The 18,369-nt window shown below is 34.7% G+C and overlaps 1 protein-coding gene across 2 annotated transcripts; it reads left to right on the top strand.

Annotated features, from left to right (window-relative positions):
* The first annotated feature begins 3,739 nt into the window (after positions 1-3,739).
* LOC120776106 (glucose-6-phosphate 1-dehydrogenase) lies at positions 3,740-17,803 on the top strand. 2 transcript variants are annotated; one of them, XM_040106595.1, is made up of 5 exons: positions 3,740-4,290; positions 15,301-15,416; positions 15,492-15,638; positions 15,711-15,928; positions 16,438-17,803. In XM_040106595.1, exons 1-5 carry the CDS (start codon positions 4,245-4,247, stop codon positions 17,492-17,494), a joined length of 1,584 nt encoding a protein of 527 aa, XP_039962529.1. In that variant the 5' UTR covers positions 3,740-4,244; the 3' UTR covers positions 17,495-17,803. The 2 variants fall into 2 exon arrangements, with proteins under 2 accessions (XP_039962529.1, XP_039962531.1); XM_040106597.1 differs by lacking the exon at positions 3,740-4,290 and adding an exon at positions 14,954-15,182.
* Positions 17,804-18,369: the final 566 nt, after the last annotated feature.

Below are 18,369 nucleotides of genomic sequence, written 5' to 3' on the forward strand. Positions count from 1 at the left end.
AAACCATTGTGTTTTCTGGATGAAATGCCAGCTCTTGAATCTCTTCAGGTTGCTCTTGGTACCAAATACGGAAATTTTGCTTGTTTATATACCCAATGAGCCTGAAATGAGCCGCAGCGCTGAACAAAATTTGGCTTGCAAACGTCGAATCTTCTTGGAACTTTTTAAGAGCCCATAGGACGAAGCGATGTTGCTTGGAAAGGTCGAGCGGCTTCAGTTCTTGCACAAGCTATATTTTGTACGCTTTCAATTGAAGATCTCGATGTTAAATGCACCAACTCATTACATACGCCAGCCCGAACGGCGCCGCTGCTATATTTTCTTCTCTGCGTTCTAAACCTAATCTGTTCGGTAGAATATTATTCAATAATGAATGCTGAGTCTCAAGATGGTATTGAGAATAATACGCTCAGTAGGCCGATTATGTGGACCATAAGTTGAGCGAAGCGCGCGAAACTCATTCTTTACAAAATGTGAATTTTCAACTTTATTAAACGATTTGAAAACTGAACAAAAATAACGTGACAGCTTGGCACGACTCACGCGTGATCTGTCAAAAAAAGGCTATTGAAAAAGCACCTCTACTTGGATCACCCGTTAGCTTGATTATCATTTTTTATTCGCATTTAGCCATCTACGTCGCAGACCACTTGCTCCTCACTTTTGGAGCCATGTGTTGAGCACGCTTTAAGCATTCAAAAAAATCTACCGTACATACATATGTACATACAAATATATGTACATATGTGCAGATGTATATACATATGTATGTACATGCCATCCGTTAGGTATGTATTTTGAATGCCGTAGAGAGCATGGATTGGAGCATTGCAATCGAACGTTATTTGACCTTGACATCGAGTTTTGCAAACTATTGTGTATGTACATACATATGTATAAGATGAAGTTAGTAACCATTGAAGGAGAAATACCAAACAAATATTGCGTTTTCTCTCATATCTTAATTTAAAAGCTGATAATTTCAAAATAAATGACACAAGCAGCTATTTTTTTTATTAACGCGGTGCTGCTTACACACACAAGTGCGCAAGGTGTTTAAGTGGACTGATGTTGATGATAGAGCCGGTAAAAAAATAAACTCTGAAGCACCAATTTAGTTCAATGTTTCTAACATAAGCATGTATGTATGTATGTGTGTCTATATTTCATGCTTATCAATTCGTTTTGAAATTAAATGCCACAATTTATTATGTTTATCATAGTTGTTGTATGCCCATGCGCCAGCGCACATTTACCACGTGAGAATATATTTTCGGCAGCTCATTAATTTTTTATACATACATATATATGTGTATGAAATTCGAAAAAAGTTAGGGCTAATCTATTGTTAACAGTTGTTAAAACTTATTTGATTCTCCTTTTGACAGAGCAAGAGTGGGAGGCAGTAGCATTAACTTTTTGTCCTATAAAGGTCAGATTAGAATGGAGGAGAAGTCTTGAAACTAACAATAATCGGATGATTAGTAATGAAAAGCAAGATAAGTCGAAAATTGGCAGAAAAAGAAAGCAAAAAATATAAAAAATAACAAAAAGTGAGAAATAAATAAAAAATATAAAAAAAATAAAAAAAATTAAAAATTAAATAAAAAATACAAGCAATAATTTTTGAAAAATTAATTTAAAGCTCGTGCTGGAGTTCTATATGATTACAATCTTTTTTTCATACAGAAAATAGAAAAAAAAATCACAAAAATAATAATAATAATTAATAAATAGAAAATATTTAAAAATACAAGAAAATAGTTATAAAAATAGAAAACTGGAATAAAATAAATAAAAAAACACTATAATAAAAAAAAAATTTAAATACATATTATATTGGGTAGTCGAAAAAGTCTTTTCGTATTTCTAATAAAATGTTTACTTATTTTTTTATATTCATACTAATAAATAAATAAACAAATATGTACATATGTATGTATCATTTTGGTCGACCACTTTTTGCCATTTTTCCGCTAGAGACTCCATCAGTGTAATCGAAATTTATATATAAAATATTATATAAAAAAAAAGTTTATACTTTAATGGCATATAAATATGTAACGGAAATTTTTTTAAATATTTTGTTTGTATAATATTCAGTTTCATTTAGCTTGCTGACAACAATACTGAAGGCAAAGTACAATGAAAAATTAAAAATTTTTCTGAAAAATTAGGTTGCTAAAATTTTTAATGTTTTTCAGTAAAAATCTTTTAAAATTAACATTTTTTTAAATTTTTATTTAGGTTGCTAAAATTTTTAATGTTTTTCAATAAAATTTTTTTAAAAATAACATTTTTTAAAATTTCTATTATTTTTTAAAATTTCTATTTTGAGCAAGAGCTGATGTTTGTACATTAAAAGTGAGGCCATTTCAAAAAAAAATTAAGAAAAATCGGTGAAATAAACACTGGAAAGTGTGAAAAAAGTTTTCATTTTGTAAAACTTCTAGCATAACAATATTTAATTACTTTTTCGGAAGCGCAGGAAAATCGTTTGGTAATTTATTAAGTAAACATTTCACTTTTAGCGAATTTTTTAAATAAATATTTTTTATAAAGTTGAGAAGCATAGCTTTAATACCCAAATAAAAAAAATTAAACTCATTTTTTTAAATTATAAATATTTAATTTAAAAAAATATATATATTTAATATATTTATTTAAAAAATAAAGTTTTATTAAACAATTTTATTTTTCAAACTAAATATAATTATTGTTTAAGTATTTTTTTAATTACACATTTTTTAGATTCCAGTTTTTCTTTAATTTCTATGCATTTGCATAAAAAATTGCAATATTTGTAAATTTTGTTTAAAAGTTATGTATGACTTCTCCTACTTAAAGGCACATCTCTCACCTTTAAATGTATGCATGTACATATGTACATATGTATGTACCATATGTATGTATGTATGTATTATAAGATTTATTTACTCAAATGTTTTTGTTTAATTAACGTTTCTTTTAACTTTTCGGTGTATAATTTGAACTTTTTGCAATTCTTCGACTATTTACATAGACCATATCTTTCTTCTACACCATTTCTTATTCACTATTTTGTTTTTATTTCCTTTCATTTGCTTACATCGCACACTGGCTCTCAGCTACTAGGTATTATGCGATAATTTTTCATCTAAATATTTAGCTAAACACTCTTGCGTATATTTTCCGAAGGCGCTAAAGTTTACTTAAGGTGCTATATCCACTTTCAAGCCAGAGGAAAGACGTTTTAAATGTTTTAAGTGGCATTATAATTGATAAGTATATACAAATAATGTACATTTATATTTTAGAAAGTGGCGGCTTCACAAAAATATCGTATTTGTTGAAAAATTTTCATTTCAGGAGGCTTAAAATCGAATTTATATTAAAATATTTATTCTTTCGCTCATTACCTGAAATATATATATATTTAAGAATCGTGTGAAAATTTCAAGATCGGTCCAGCCGTTTCGGAAAAATTTTCCTCAACAACATTGAAAAATAATAATTTTTGACTTTTATCTAGTTTTTTGCTTAACCAAGCTACTTAAAAGCACACCCTCGTAAGTTTGTAACACGAAGCACACACACTTTTAGTTTTCATGCTTGCTTGTTGCGCGCTCTTCGCGCTGCGCCAACGTGGAGCGCTTTACGCTCAGCTAGCTACCTTTCGGTTGGCTCCGCAGCCAGAAATTGGGCTCGAACTAGTTGAATCGCAGTAAATTAGACAGTCTTCAAATCGCGTTCTTCCCTTGTAGACGGTTTAGTCTGTCACTTAATTGCTTAATCCTTATTTGCAACAACAACTAAATTAGTAAACACTTTTGTAGACATTTGAGTGTGTGCGTGTGTGTAACGGTTAAGCTGTTGCCCTAAGAAAGATCAAAAAAGTCCCATAAGTTGAATCACTTGGCAGTAGTAGTGCCATTGATTTCATTACATTTCATATTCATTATTCATTGGTCTTCCCCACCACTTCGTCGCGCTTGTGCCAAGCTATTCCGTTGTGGAGCAACAAATAAACAAACGTACGATTGTTGTATAAGTTTTTTTTGCACATAAAACGTGTTTTAGTTGCAATTAACATTCGAAGCCTCAGTGATCGTCGTTGTGTGGCGCAGCCGGTAGAGACTTTGTCAGCGAGTCATACGTTTACGAGCAGATAATTTTGCGTGGTGGTGCTATTGAGAATCGCCGCAAAGCGTTTATTAATAATTTAATTGTAAACTAAAACGCTTTTGATAGTTATTGCGACAGTCATGGCCTCTAAGCAGATTAGCAATGGCAACGGTAAAACGGTTGAGGGTAAGTAATGGAAGTGTTAACAAACGAATATGAAGACGTGCGCTCAGGAAAGTGGAAGTAAAAAAATATTAAACGATAACTTCTAGTTAGGGTTTTTTTGTTTAAATGCTTTGAAACGGTTCCCAAAGTGTGGTTAGCAGCCATCTGTCAGTTCAGTACTGGTTAACTTAACCAAGACTCCTTCTTTCTGTAAAGATCCTTTTTACTAACAAAAACTTATTTGATAGGTGGCTGCTAATCAGACATTGAGAAAACGACCCCAAATGAGCTTTCACAGCAATCGATTAAAAAAAGAACATGAGAAAACATTAATTTCGGCTGAACCGAAACTATAATACCCTTAACAGGTGTGTTGCTAACTTTCTTTTTTCTACTCGCGTTGTTTGCTGTAAACAACCTTCAAATCGAATTAAGGTTAGCTGAATAGACAGACAGACGGTTATAGCTAAATCGACTCAGCTCGTCACGTTGATCATTTATATATGTATGTATAGAGTCTATAACTATATTCGTGCGGGTTTCTTCAAACGATTTCCAAGCATTGAAGGCGTCACGGAAGGCATTCTCCGGAATAGTCTTGAGAGTCGGCTTGGATTCCCTCAGGCAACAAAAACAAAGACCGGGGGGACAACAGCTGGGCTGTAGGGCGGCTGCGGAAGCGTTGGGAAGCCGGCCTTGGTTAGGTAGCTGTTCACAGGAAAGGCGGTGAGAGCTGGAGTCAATGAGCACGTTTGAGACTATCTTCGGCACACCTTGCGCAGGTTCAAGTGCTTTGTCACAATGTTATAAACAACAGATTTTGTTAAATTTAACATCTGGGCAATTAAACGAATACTTAGTCTGAGTTCAAAACTTCGCGCATACGTGTCACATTGTCGGTGTTTGTCGAAGTCGCAGGTTTCCCAGCACGGTCTTCATCAGCGACCTCTTCCAGATCTTCCTAAAAAAGCTGATGCCACCGAAAAACACCACTTCTTGCTAAAGCAACATCCGGTAAGCCTGCTTGATCATATCAAACGTCTCTGTCGCAGATTAACCGAGTTTCATACAGAATTTACACTCACAGAAACACGTAGAGCGAAAATGTTTGTCCTGACTCTCCAGGTGCTCGGAGACAACTGACCAGCCGCTTGTTCGTTAGCTAGGAACGCCTTCTACCGAATCCAGTCGATGCGCACACGCTCCGAAGTACAGTCGCGACGGGAGAAAATCAGTCCTATTACTTTCCAGACAAACCCTGTATTATAATGTTATTTTTTTAATCTTTCTGGCAATTTGTGGATTCGATCCCAATAGAACTGCGCCGGTTTGGCGACCAAGTATGAATCAAGCCAATTGTTTATACATTGTTCTAATGTGAACCGTAAATTGTAGTCAGAAGGGAAAAGGCCAGGGCTGTAAGGCGGTTGAGGCAAAACTTCTCAGCCGCTGATTTCCAAACAGTTTTTTGTCAGTCTTGCAATATGGGCGAGCGTTGTCATGTTGGAAAATCATTACCCCATGTCTAGTCGTAAATTTCGTTTGTCAATTTGACGAGTTGGGTTTGGTAGCATTTCCCATTACCGTGTTGTCATGGATCTGATACCAGATTTCAAATACAATTTTTTGCGTTCAGGGTTGTCATAATGGATTCAGTTCTTGTCACCAGTCAAAATGTCTGCGTTTCATAGCGTTCAAGCCGCATTTCTGGCTTGGCTTCTTGGCTTTAAATCAAATAGCACCCAATTTCCCAGATTTTTGAACGTATCCGGCTGCTTTATTATTATTCAGTATAATTTCCCTGAACACACTTGCTCCAACGATCCTCCAATCTGTGGATACCATTCCTGTAGTGAGAATCCGGTAGATCTGTAAAATACGCTTCAACAGCCATTATCACCTCTTCATTTGATGAAAGACGCTTGCAACGCATAAATTTTTTGAGTTCTGGAAACAAATGGAAGGCGCTGGGGGCCGAATCTGGTGAATAAGGTAGATGCTCCAATAATTCGAACTTTTATTCATGGATTTTAGCCATTGTCAAAATGCTCTTGTGACACGGTGCATTGTCCTGATGAAAAAGTATTTTTTCACGAAATTTTTCCTTCAATTGGTCCAAAAGGTTGCAATAATATTCAGAATTAATTGTTTTACCAGTTTGCAAGTAATCCACAAACGAAATTCCTCTCGCATCCCTAAAAACTGAAACCGAATTCCGGACACGAACTCGTGTCGACGCCGAACAACCAGGTTCACACCTCTCTTTACCTCTTGTTTTGATTCAGGATCATGGTGATAGACTCAAGTCTCATCCATAGTGATGAATCGACGCACAAAATCCACTTAATTCTTTTTAAAACGCACCAAATGTTGCTGAAAAAGTCGCATTCGAATGTGTTTTTGTTCCATTGTTAGCGAATGCGGCACCCATTGTACACAGTTTTCTAAAACCCAAAATTTCACTTAAAATATGTGAAGCCTCTACTACAGCTCTCTCAGTCATTCGACGATCTTCCAAAACCATATCCTGTATTTTGGCTTTGATTTCTGGTGTTGATGCGCTTTTTGGACGTCCTTTACGTGGATCGTCTTCAAGGCTTGTATGTACTATATATATATTATGTATTTATACTTATAATATTAATATAATATTTGTAGGGGTATTCTGCAGCAAATATGTGATAACCTTTATTATTCACAACAGAAGAGTAGATTTGCCGGTAGATTTGTGATTGCATTAAAATATTGTCGAGTATCTGCTTTTGTACAATCAAATCATTTTAGAGTCGTTCGACCTCTACGAAAAATTCTCACGTTTTTCTAATCAATACATTTAAACGCTATTTATACATGTATACGGCAATATGGCGTGGTAATGGGAAAGAGATAAGGTCGTGTTAAACGTAATTGATAATATACCTTTTAGATTATATTATGTATTTATGACTTTCAAATCAGCAGAAAGTTATCTCTAAGATCTTTTTAGACTTGAAGTAGCAAGTAGATAAGAATAAAAACTTTGATAAAAAAATCATATTGGTTTACAAATAATGAAATGACTTGCTAATTATCCAAGTTTTTTATGTTTGAGTCTCCTTATTTTCACCTTTGATGGCTGAATTTCACAACTTTTCTTCATTTCTTAATAAAACCCTACAATTTTTTCAGAATGAAATCATTACGCGTGATTACGCAGTTCTGGAAAGTCGCTTCTTAAAGAAGCGAAGTTCGAATATAAGGTGCTTTAAACTTCGTAGTTCAGTTAAAAATTACATTTTCGCTAGGCAACTTTAAAATATTTTTGATAGTATTGTAATTGAAAGGTAAGTGTCGCCTGGGATAGGCTTTATTATAGTGCTTTACACTTTTAAACAGCTTTAAGAGTCAAGCATATCCTAGAAGATCATAAAATTATAAAGACCACCACTGCAAAATAATTATTAATGTTACTGCAGGCCTTAAATACAAATTTCGTTTAAATTTAAAGCCTCATTAAAACTTTTAAAATTACGCCACTCCAAATTGTGGACGAATAGGCAAAATTAAGGAAGTTACTGTTATTTTAGTTAAAATATTTATGACATGAAAACATTTTGTTAAGTAATTATGCTTTCAGCTAAATTTTCATTAAATCAGCAACGTTATGAGTGAAGTTGTATGCGGTAAGTGTTGTATAGCGCCTACATGTATGCTTTATTTGCAAGTTGGCTTAACAAATAACGTTATTTGGGTATTAGGTGCTTAATTGTTTTGCTTTTTATACACTGAGAAGGAATCGTTAGAGACTCTATAAATTGTATAATTCTATATAAATGATCAGAGTGACGAGCTGAGTCGCTTTAGCCGTGTCGGTCTGTATATGTATACTCTACCTAGTTCCTTACTATATGAGATTTCGTTTTGAAATTCTGTACACAACCTTTTCTACCCAAAAAGTTGCTCACTTTTCGGAACCGCCGATATCGGATCACTCTAAGATATAGGTGGCATACGAAAATCGATCAAAATAAAGTTTCTGTATGGAAAACTCTTTTATTTGACAGGATATTTTCGGCATAGCTTATTGGGCAAGGGACATTTTTCAAATTGGATCCCTATTGCTCACAGCTGCCATACAAACTGACAGATCAAAATTAAGATAAAGATCTTTTTATGTTCTTTTATGCTATAACAAATGCATCTATGAAGGGTATTATAGTTTCAGTGTTGCTGAAGTTAATGTTTTTTCTTGTTTTTAGTACAGTTTTCGACTGTTTCAAATTAATTTTTCGCTTTGAAGCGATATTTTTGAACTTACAAGGTGTGTTCCAAAGTAAACAGGACTTAAAAAACACAGAACAAATGGTTTTTCGGCAAAATGAATTTATTTTATTCAAAATAGTTTCCTCCTGCTTCAATACAGCTTTTTGCACGGTCCAAATCATGTCGAACGAGTGTTTTAGCTCGTTGGGCGGTATGGCCGCCAGTATGCCGGTGCAAGCCTTTTGAATGGCCTCTACGTCTGCATAACGCCTTTCTTGGGGAAATGCATTTTTCTGAAAAGGAAGAAGTCGCACGGTGCCATATCAGGTGAATACGGGGAGTGGTTAATGGTTAAAATGTGATTTTTGGTCAAATAATCGTCCTTCGAATTTTGGATTCTGAGCAATTTTTGGTCGTCAGTCAATTTGTGCGGAACAAACCGTGCACACACCTTTCGTAAGCCCAAATGTTCGGTCAAAATGCAATAAATCGATGTTTTGGAGATGTTCAATTCCATTTCCGTGAATTTCAATGATGATTTCTTCTGATGCTTGATGAATTCCCACATGTTCATTGTCATTTATGTCTTCACGACCACTTGGAAAACGTTGAAACCACTCGTGCACTCTGCTACGGGATAGGCAATCATCGCCATAAATTTGTTACATCAATTGAAACGTTTCAGTAAAAGTTTTACCAATTTTAAAACAAAATTTAATGCTGGCTCTTTGTTCGAAGCTCATTTTCGCACCGATAACACAAACATACTGACACTTAAAATGCAATAACTTCACTTGAAATCAATGAAATGTCATGAAATTCTCACTGGACAATCGATAAAGATAGCAGATTCTAACGCATCAGTCGACATCTAGACAGCGCCACCATGGCGCGAAAGATTTAAAAAGTCTTTGGAAAGAACCTTGTAGGTTTCTACCAAATAGTAAAATAGACAATAAGCAGGCATAATCTGATTTCATAACTCAGTAATGAACTTAATGGCCATCATGAGGTCATACAAAAAACTAAAAAAGTACAATTTAGACTTCAACCTTCTGTGTGCCTACGCCTGACTTTAACCTCAATCTTTTTTCTATTACTAAATCTGCGCGTAATTGCACCGCACTAAGCGGTTGAATTTTGCTTGTCATTTTCACGCATTTATTTACATAAGTATGTGTTCACGCCAGCTGTTTTAAGCAAGGGCGCAACACCGGAATCACTTTCCAATTCAAAATCTAACACACTAATGCATATGTACATAGTATGTATACATGTATGTATGCGCATTAATTAACTAGGCATTCACATTGTACTCTTACAAATTATGTACTTATATTTCACGATCGCGCGATCACTTTGCATGACAGTGACAATGTCATTGCCAAGTGAGTAGAAGCCTTTCACGAAAGCTTTTGTGAGCAACTTTCATGTTTAGCTGGTCATTTGTTCAAAGAATGCTAAAGCTTTACGCGAAATATTTTTTTATTGTCAATGGTGTGGCAGCATTGGAAAATTTTTAGAATATATTGACACATAACCATACATAGGTACATATATGTATATGTGTTGGTTCATTGCATTCGGAAGATCAACTTATATGTAAATATGTCTGCGAAAAAATTATACTAAATCGTACGAGTTGTTCAGACTATCTGGTGATGTGTAGAGCTTAGCTTTCTAATAGCATTTGGCTATCAATGAAAGATAAAATTCCATTTTTAGAATACTTTGATTATAATTTTTTAAAAAATTATTTGTTTCTTAGATTTGGAAACGCTTTTATTTGGTGTGAGCGTTAAAATTAAATGTTCAAAATAATAAGCTTTGCTTTATACTATACGACAAAATCGATTTTTTTTTGGATATTGGATCAATATCAATTTTTTCGAAGATTGAGTCTGGTTCTTCGAAGTTAGCCTCCAAAATTGAAAGTGTCATTATTAATTATAGTATGTTTCCTCTAATTTTCTTGGCTTTCTTTGGTCAAACCTATGTAACAGTTGCTATATGGTATTCCAGACCCACTACTGCCCAGTTTCAGCCGAGTTTTTTACATTGTTAATTAATATATTTAGAGGCAATAAATTCCTTACTGTACTTGATTTATGGCGGCAGAATAAAATGATATTTTCGAAAAATTTTGAAGTTAAAAATAATTTTTTTATTTATATTAAATTTAAATATTTAAAAACTCAAATCGTGTACTAATATAGTGTAGTGAATGAAACTGATCGATTGATGATTTTTGAAATTAAAAATTTCTAAGTTTATTTTTTATTTTTGTAAAATTCAAATATTTCAAAATTCAAATCTCGTACTAATATATAGCGAATTAAACTGATCGGTGTTGAAATCAGAAATATGTACATATGTTGTTGTTGGAATATAAGTATTCGAATATGGCGCTCTATGCCCACATTAGTAGCTCCATTCAAAAAGTTCGCCAACATACTCAAGCACATACATACAAACATACATAGTATTCATATACTTAGTATACAATGATTACGGCTATGTAAAATTATCGCGTGATTAATAAAACGTTTTCGCTCAGTTGCACAAGTCAATGTCGGGAGAGCTGCTCTCGAAACGATCGCAAGAGTGTACAGGTGTATGTATATAGTATGTGACGGTGTGTTAGCACGTGGTGACAATACGCAAATATGGATAAAACATGTGCTTTAATAAATATTTATGTACTATGTACATATGTATGTATGTATTTATACAGTAGCTTATAAGCATGACTATGCAGAAAAATGTAAGAAGGCTATAGACAAGTGGGATTTTTATCAAATAGAGATATCTTTATATGCACATAATAAATCAAAAGCCACCTGTATAACTTCCCACAGTTCAACTGCTAATTATTATAATTTGCTAATGATATTGATGCTTTTTCTATAGGCTAAAGTGAAAAACAAACCGCTTGATTCCGAAGAGTGTGCCAAACATCCGATTGCAGCTCTCATACTATTATATACATATTTACTATATATTTGTATACATAAATAGGTATATTTTTAGCCTTATATTTGTATGTACAAAAAAAGACATATAATTTAGCTGAGAGGCGTGAATTGCTTGTTTAGAGGCTTATAAGGGGGCGCGCCACTTATTTTCGCATGTGCGTATATTGTTTGCACAGTTAATTGTGAGTGGAAACCTTTAATGATTTTCCAAATACTTGTAAAACTAAGTGGGATGTGGTGGACTTGTGACTTCTGTCTTTTTTGCACAGAGCCCTTTATAATATTGGGTAGTCGAAAATGTCTTTTCGTATTTCTAATCTAATTTTAACATATGTGACCTGGTCTACGGAAAGGGGGCTTAGGTGTCAAAAAAAGGAGAACAATTAATGAGATAACGAGAAATTGACGATTATTTTTAACAGTTTTCCCAGAAAACTAGTTTTCGCACGTTAGCTCCCTTTTCGTAGACCAGGTCACATATATTTTTTATATTTATAATAATAAATAAATAAACAAATATGTACCATTTTGTTTAACCAATTTTTGCCATTTTTCCGCTAAAGACATAATGTTATCAGTGTAAAACTAACAATCGAAATTTCGAAATTTTCAGAACGGAAGTGAGCGAACCATTGTTGTGCTACACGAACTGATACAGCATCGTCTCCGTAAACTTCACAAATTTCATTGGTGGCTCGCGTGGCATTCTTCCCTTTTTTTATACAAAATTTTCAAAATATAGCGAATTTCATCATTATTTTCACTCATTTTTGAATAGCTGTAACTTTTTTTCAACTTCCCCGAATTTAATTTCTTTTTTAGGTTAAATGAAGCTTAAAATCTCACCTTTCCAACACTATGACATTTATTGACGAAATACGAAAAGACCTTTTCGACTAACCAATATTTGTTATAGTATTGGTACATAGGAAAAATGTATATACATTTGGACAGTCTCGGACTAGTTCACTTACTTAAAAAATAATAATTAATTAAAGATTAATTGAAATGGCGGCAAATTTAAAATTCGCGTTTATTTTGGAACACCCTGCAGCTATATTCTATATCTCTTTACGAAAGAAAAGGACATATGCAAAATATCAGATAAATATCACAAAAACTGACGGACTAGTTCCCGTATATACAGACGGGGGTGGATAAAATAAATAAAATAACTCGTTTCGTCACGCTGATCATTTATATATATACTTTATAGGGTAACCGATGTTTCCCTCCGGGCGTTAAAATCTTGGTGGCAAACTCAGGGAATATTGAGGTTTCAATAAGTGTCAGAGCTTCAGGTTATAATTATGTATTGTTTAAGAATCTGGGTAATGGACTACATTTTGTGGTCTTTAAGGTATAGAACGATTGTTGCTTACTGGTATTATAAACGCTCGATTTTAGAAAACCGCATAACAAAAAGGGCTAGCGAATTCAAGACTAACCTCTAAGTTCTATAATCACCACACTAGTTCATCGCTGCGAGGTGAGAACTCCTAATTTGAAAAACCTTTATACGTGTGGCCAAATTTCTGTTATTTTTCAGTCATAACTACGTCATATATCTTTATACCTCAAAAAAGTCTCGTTGTTAAGAACAATTGTTGACATTTCTATATCGGAACTGATTACTACCCGAATGTTTCCAGCAATACTATTAGTTATATTATTTATTATTTTTTTAATAAATAATTGCAATATCAGGTTGTTTCGTAATATATTTTTGTCATTGATGTAAGTCATTTCACAACACTCGACTTACTTGTAAAACATAACGGTACATTATTTATAGCATTATATATACATATGTGATAAGGTTGTTTGAGTAAACCCTCGTAAATATCTAATTCGATACAAGTAAGTAGATACCTGCATGTATGAACAACGATATACATATATACAATTAGGTATGGCTATGTATTTGAAAGTCAATAATTGATATTAAATGAATACATGTATTTATATGCAGGTATGAGTAGTCACATATAATAGATCCATCATGCAATCAGCCTCATTTAAGCCCTTAAGTAAGGTAAATGAATGTGAATTGATCGTACAACTTACGGAAAAGTTAAAAAAAATCTCGAGGGGGTGCAGGTAAAAAATTTTCTAAAGAACTTCAATTAGAAATATTCGTAATATAGTACAATAGAACCGAGTTATAAAGTATAATCAGTAATTCGGAAAGAATATTCGCTGAAGCAGGTGGAATTTTTGTAAATTATTGAAGTAACATATTATATTCGAGTATATTTTGATTGTTTGAGGTTATGTTTGCATATGAGCTTCAACGATTTCGGTTGAAAATCTGCTTTATTTAATTTAAATCGGGAAGAGTAGTAGTAGTAAAATATTACACTTGAGTGGATCGTGACTTTTTAGGATATGTTTGCATGTGAGCTTCACGAATGTTAGTCGAAAAGCTCCTTTATGCAATTCAACATGAAATTGCTAGACCTTAATAGCAATACATAAATTAGTGGGTCTAACAGTAATCTATACATTTTTTGAGTATTTGCTGGGTGCAAAACTGCACTGCTGAAGGAAGCTAACGCCCAAAGATGGAAAAAGTCACAATGAGTAGGATAACGCTTAGGCATTAAAAAAAAAACTGGAAATTTTGATGTATTAGGATATTTACAGAAGATGATCAACACCTTTATGATCAAATGATCGATGGTTTTTCTACAAATCTAGGAAACACCTTTTATTTTGGTCAAAATTTTTATTTGAAGAGCTTTATTAAGTCCGCTGGGAGACACATTATCCAGTATATCATTACTGGCTGGTTTCCAAAAGCATATCTTAGACACTGACTTCGACTACATAGTTTAGAAAAAAAATTAATACTACACGAAAGGTTTTGGCTATACTTACTCTAAAACGAATCATATAAATTATAGTAACATATTTTCAGTAAGTTTTAACGCACCTCCTTCCGCATAGCGATAATGACAAGCCAGTGTTAAAAGTGTACTAAACACCTGGTTAATATTACCTAGGGGTCAACAACAAATAAAACTAAAGTCACAAGTCCACCAATAACTATGTACCCCATAAACTTCTAAGTAAAAACACTCTATGGCGTGTTAGACTTGAAAAGATGTTGAGAATTTCCTCACACAATTAACTCTGGAAATTATCGTACCAACAACACCTTCCGCATGAATTTGTGTTGCGCCATATGTGCCCCCCCAAAAACTTGTCGATTCTCGCCGCTCTTTTTAAACCCTTGTACGGTTGAATGTTTGCGCGATTTTCAAGCATTTAGAAGATAAATAGATACCAATATATGTATGTATGTACGATTGTTTGAGCATATGTAAATAAAAATAGCTATATATTTAACATATATTAGTATAACACGTGCGATCGGCACGATCGGTGTGCTCTCAAGAGTCAAGCGCTTTGATTTTCCATTCAGTTTTTCAAACGCCGCGAATGGATCAGTTCGTTAGGTACACACTGGAAAAGCGTGTAGACGGAATATTTTTGAAACAAAAAATAATAATAATTTAAAACACGTTGTGTTTTCAACTATCGGCAATTAAAGTGTTGAAATATTAAATAATTAATGCGAATTATTATTCATTGAATTAAAATAATAATATTGGCGTAAAATATAGAGGCACAAGCAGATTCATATATAGATTTAGGACAAAAAACATGTGAAAACATGCGCCTAATTTTATGGTTAGAAAAAAGTTTTTGTGTTCATTATTTTGGTTTTTTGACAATTAATAAAAAAAAATAAAGCTATTTCACCACAAAATAAAATGCTATTAACCACCAACTCTATTTCGTTTTACAGAAGAGGAAACCGCACTCGAACACATCATCAAATCACTTGAGACTCCGACCATGAAGTGCGAGGGTACACATTTCGATTCCCATGTTCCGCACACGTTCGTCATCTTCGGCGCGTCGGTAAGTGGAACCTGCACACTTTAGCGCCTTAAAACCGCCATAAAACCAAAACGCCTGCATTTCTTATTTACGCAGGGTGACTTGGCCAAGAAGAAGATCTACCCCACCTTGTGGTGGCTCTTTCGTGACAATTTGCTGCCGAAACCTACAAACTTCTGCGGTTATGCACGTTCAAAGCTCTCGATTGAGGAATTGCGGGCAAAGTGTCATCCATACATGAAGGTAAGCGCAAACTAACGGTAAACAGATATACATTACAGCTTTACAACTTAACAAATTTCCTTTTATGCTTAGGTGCAACCACACGAGCAAGCCAAGTATGAGGAGTTCTGGCAACATCACGCCTATGCAGCGGGTGGCTATGATAAGCGCAGCGATTTTGTTGCCTTGAACGAACAATTAGAGCGTTTGGAGAGCCATTGCAATTGTAATCGCATATTCTACTTGGCTTTGCCGCCATCCGTCTTCGAGCAGGTAACTGTGAATATTAAGGAAATTTGCCTCTCTCAATGGTGAGTAACAAATGAGTCTTTGTCATACACACCCTAGCTTTGCCGTGTCGAAAACTGTCATACTTTTTGCCGTCGTCAAAGTTTTTAAAACTAAAAAAAGTCGAAAATGCTTTTGCGAAAGTCCAAATTTCGAACCCTTGTCTCTTCCTTGTTGAGTTTTTTTTTTTAATATGGACATGTCTTTCTGCAAAGCATTTCACATGACCTTCATTTCTGAAGTTGTTTCGCGTCACCTATTCGATCGACTGAAACTGAAACTTCTTGGGAGTTATACCTACGGTGAAAGCGACAAGTTGGCAAGAATTGATGTAGTTTATTTTTCAAGAGTACCAATTTCTGAAGTTTTAGTAAAGGTCTAGTTTTATTTCAAGTTTTATCGATTGATAACCTCGTTTCAATGCTATATTTCCGGATATCAGAAACCATTTTTTCCATCTTTAAGCCAATGAAAAACCATATCCGCAAGTTGAGCTCCTACCACTATAATTCTTTCTTTCTATTTCTTTTAGCGGCTGGAGTCGCGTTATTATCGAAAAGCCCTTCGGTCGCGACGATGTCACATCAAAGAAGCTGAGCGATCACCTCGCCTCGCTCTTCCACGAGGAACAACTCTACCGCATTGATCATTATTTGGGTAAAGAGATGGTGCAGAACCTCATGACTATACGTTTCGCCAATAAAATACTTAACTCAACATGGAATCGCGAGAATATTGCATCGGTGCTCATCACATTCAAGGAACCATTCGGCACACAGGGACGCGGCGGTTACTTCGATGAATTCGGCATCATACGCGACGTCATGCAAAACCATCTGCTGCAGATATTGTCACTAGTCGCCATGGAGAAGCCAACTTCTTGCCAACCCGATGACATACGCGATGAAAAAGTTAAGGTACTGAAAAGCATTCCAGCACTTACATTGGACGACATGGTTTTGGGACAATATGTCGGCAATCCAGAGGGTGAAGGTGAAGCGCGCGAAAGTTATCTTGATGATCCCACCGTTTCCAATGATTCCAATACGCCCACCTTTGCACAGGGTGTGCTGCGTATCAACAATGAACGTTGGGAGGGTGTGCCGTTCATTTTACGTTGCGGCAAAGCCCTGAACGAACGCAAAGCTGTAGTGCGCATACAATATCGCGATGTGCCCGGTGATATCTTTGAGGGTAACAGCAAACGCAATGAATTGGTCATACGTGTGCAGCCCGGCGAAGCTCTGTACTTCAAAATAATGACCAAGAGCCCTGGCATTACATTTGATATGGAGGAGACTGAACTGGACCTCACCTATGAGCATCGCTACAAGGACTCCTATCTGCCAGATGCGTATGAACGTTTGATTTTGGATGTATTCTGCGGCTCGCAAATGCATTTTGTGCGTTCAGATGAGTTGCACGAGGCATGGCGTATTTTCACGCCAGTGCTGCACGAGATCGAAAATACTAAAGTGAAACCCATACCTTATGTGTTTGGCACTCGCGGCCCCAAGGAGGCTGATGAGAAGACGGCGGAGAACAACTTCAAATATTACGGGTCTTACAAGTGGCATGGAAAGAAGTAGAGGAGATGTCATTGAGCCAATAACAATACAAATGCATACAAAAGACAAACAAACACCGAAGCAATTGTTTAAACTAATTAAAAATGGTTGTATAAGAGTAGTTATACATATGTACAGTTAGAATACATATTTGTGTGTATACTCGTAGCTTGTAAATGATGATGTAATGAATGGATTGTGCGATAAAGACACTGACTTTTGTATATGTTCAGTGCAAATACGATATATTTTATAATATATAACTTAAGTATACGGAGCAATGGATTTATAAATAAGTAAATTTTTTAAAAAAAAATAGAAACAGAACAATTTATAGTATTTTTTTGGCAGTGAGAACCGAGCTTTGCGCATTGATGTTAAAAGGTACTACAATTTTCTTTCCCTCGTTCGGTGATGTAAACGCAGAGTTGATTTTGGCGATCGATTTTACACCTAAATGAAATCCAGTAATTCTAAGGGTATTTGTACTTAAAGACACTCAAGAAGAGAGCACGTGGGTTTTGTTCGACAAATGCGGACCTTACTGCTAAATTACCCAATTAGTCATTGGACCAAATTTTATAAGGTTTCATTGTTCTAGCTCATGAATTAGTCTTCTACCAATGAGTGCGATGAGCTGAGTAGCCGTATCCTTTTGTCTATCTGTATACACCCGAACTGAGGGACTAGAGTTTTTAAATATCGATCTGAAAAAATTTTATACACGTCCTTTTCTCCACAGGAAACTACTTTGAACCGCCGATATCGGGCCACTATAGCATAAGGTATATCTACTATACAAACTGAACGACAAAATTCAAGTTCTTATATTGAAAAAAATTTAAATATTTGAAAATATATCTTTACAACATTGACAAGGATTATTGTTTAAGACA

Source organism: Bactrocera tryoni, chromosome 4, assembly GCF_016617805.1.
Source record: "Bactrocera tryoni isolate S06 chromosome 4, CSIRO_BtryS06_freeze2, whole genome shotgun sequence".
Lineage (NCBI taxonomy): Eukaryota > Metazoa > Arthropoda > Insecta > Diptera > Tephritidae > Bactrocera > Bactrocera tryoni.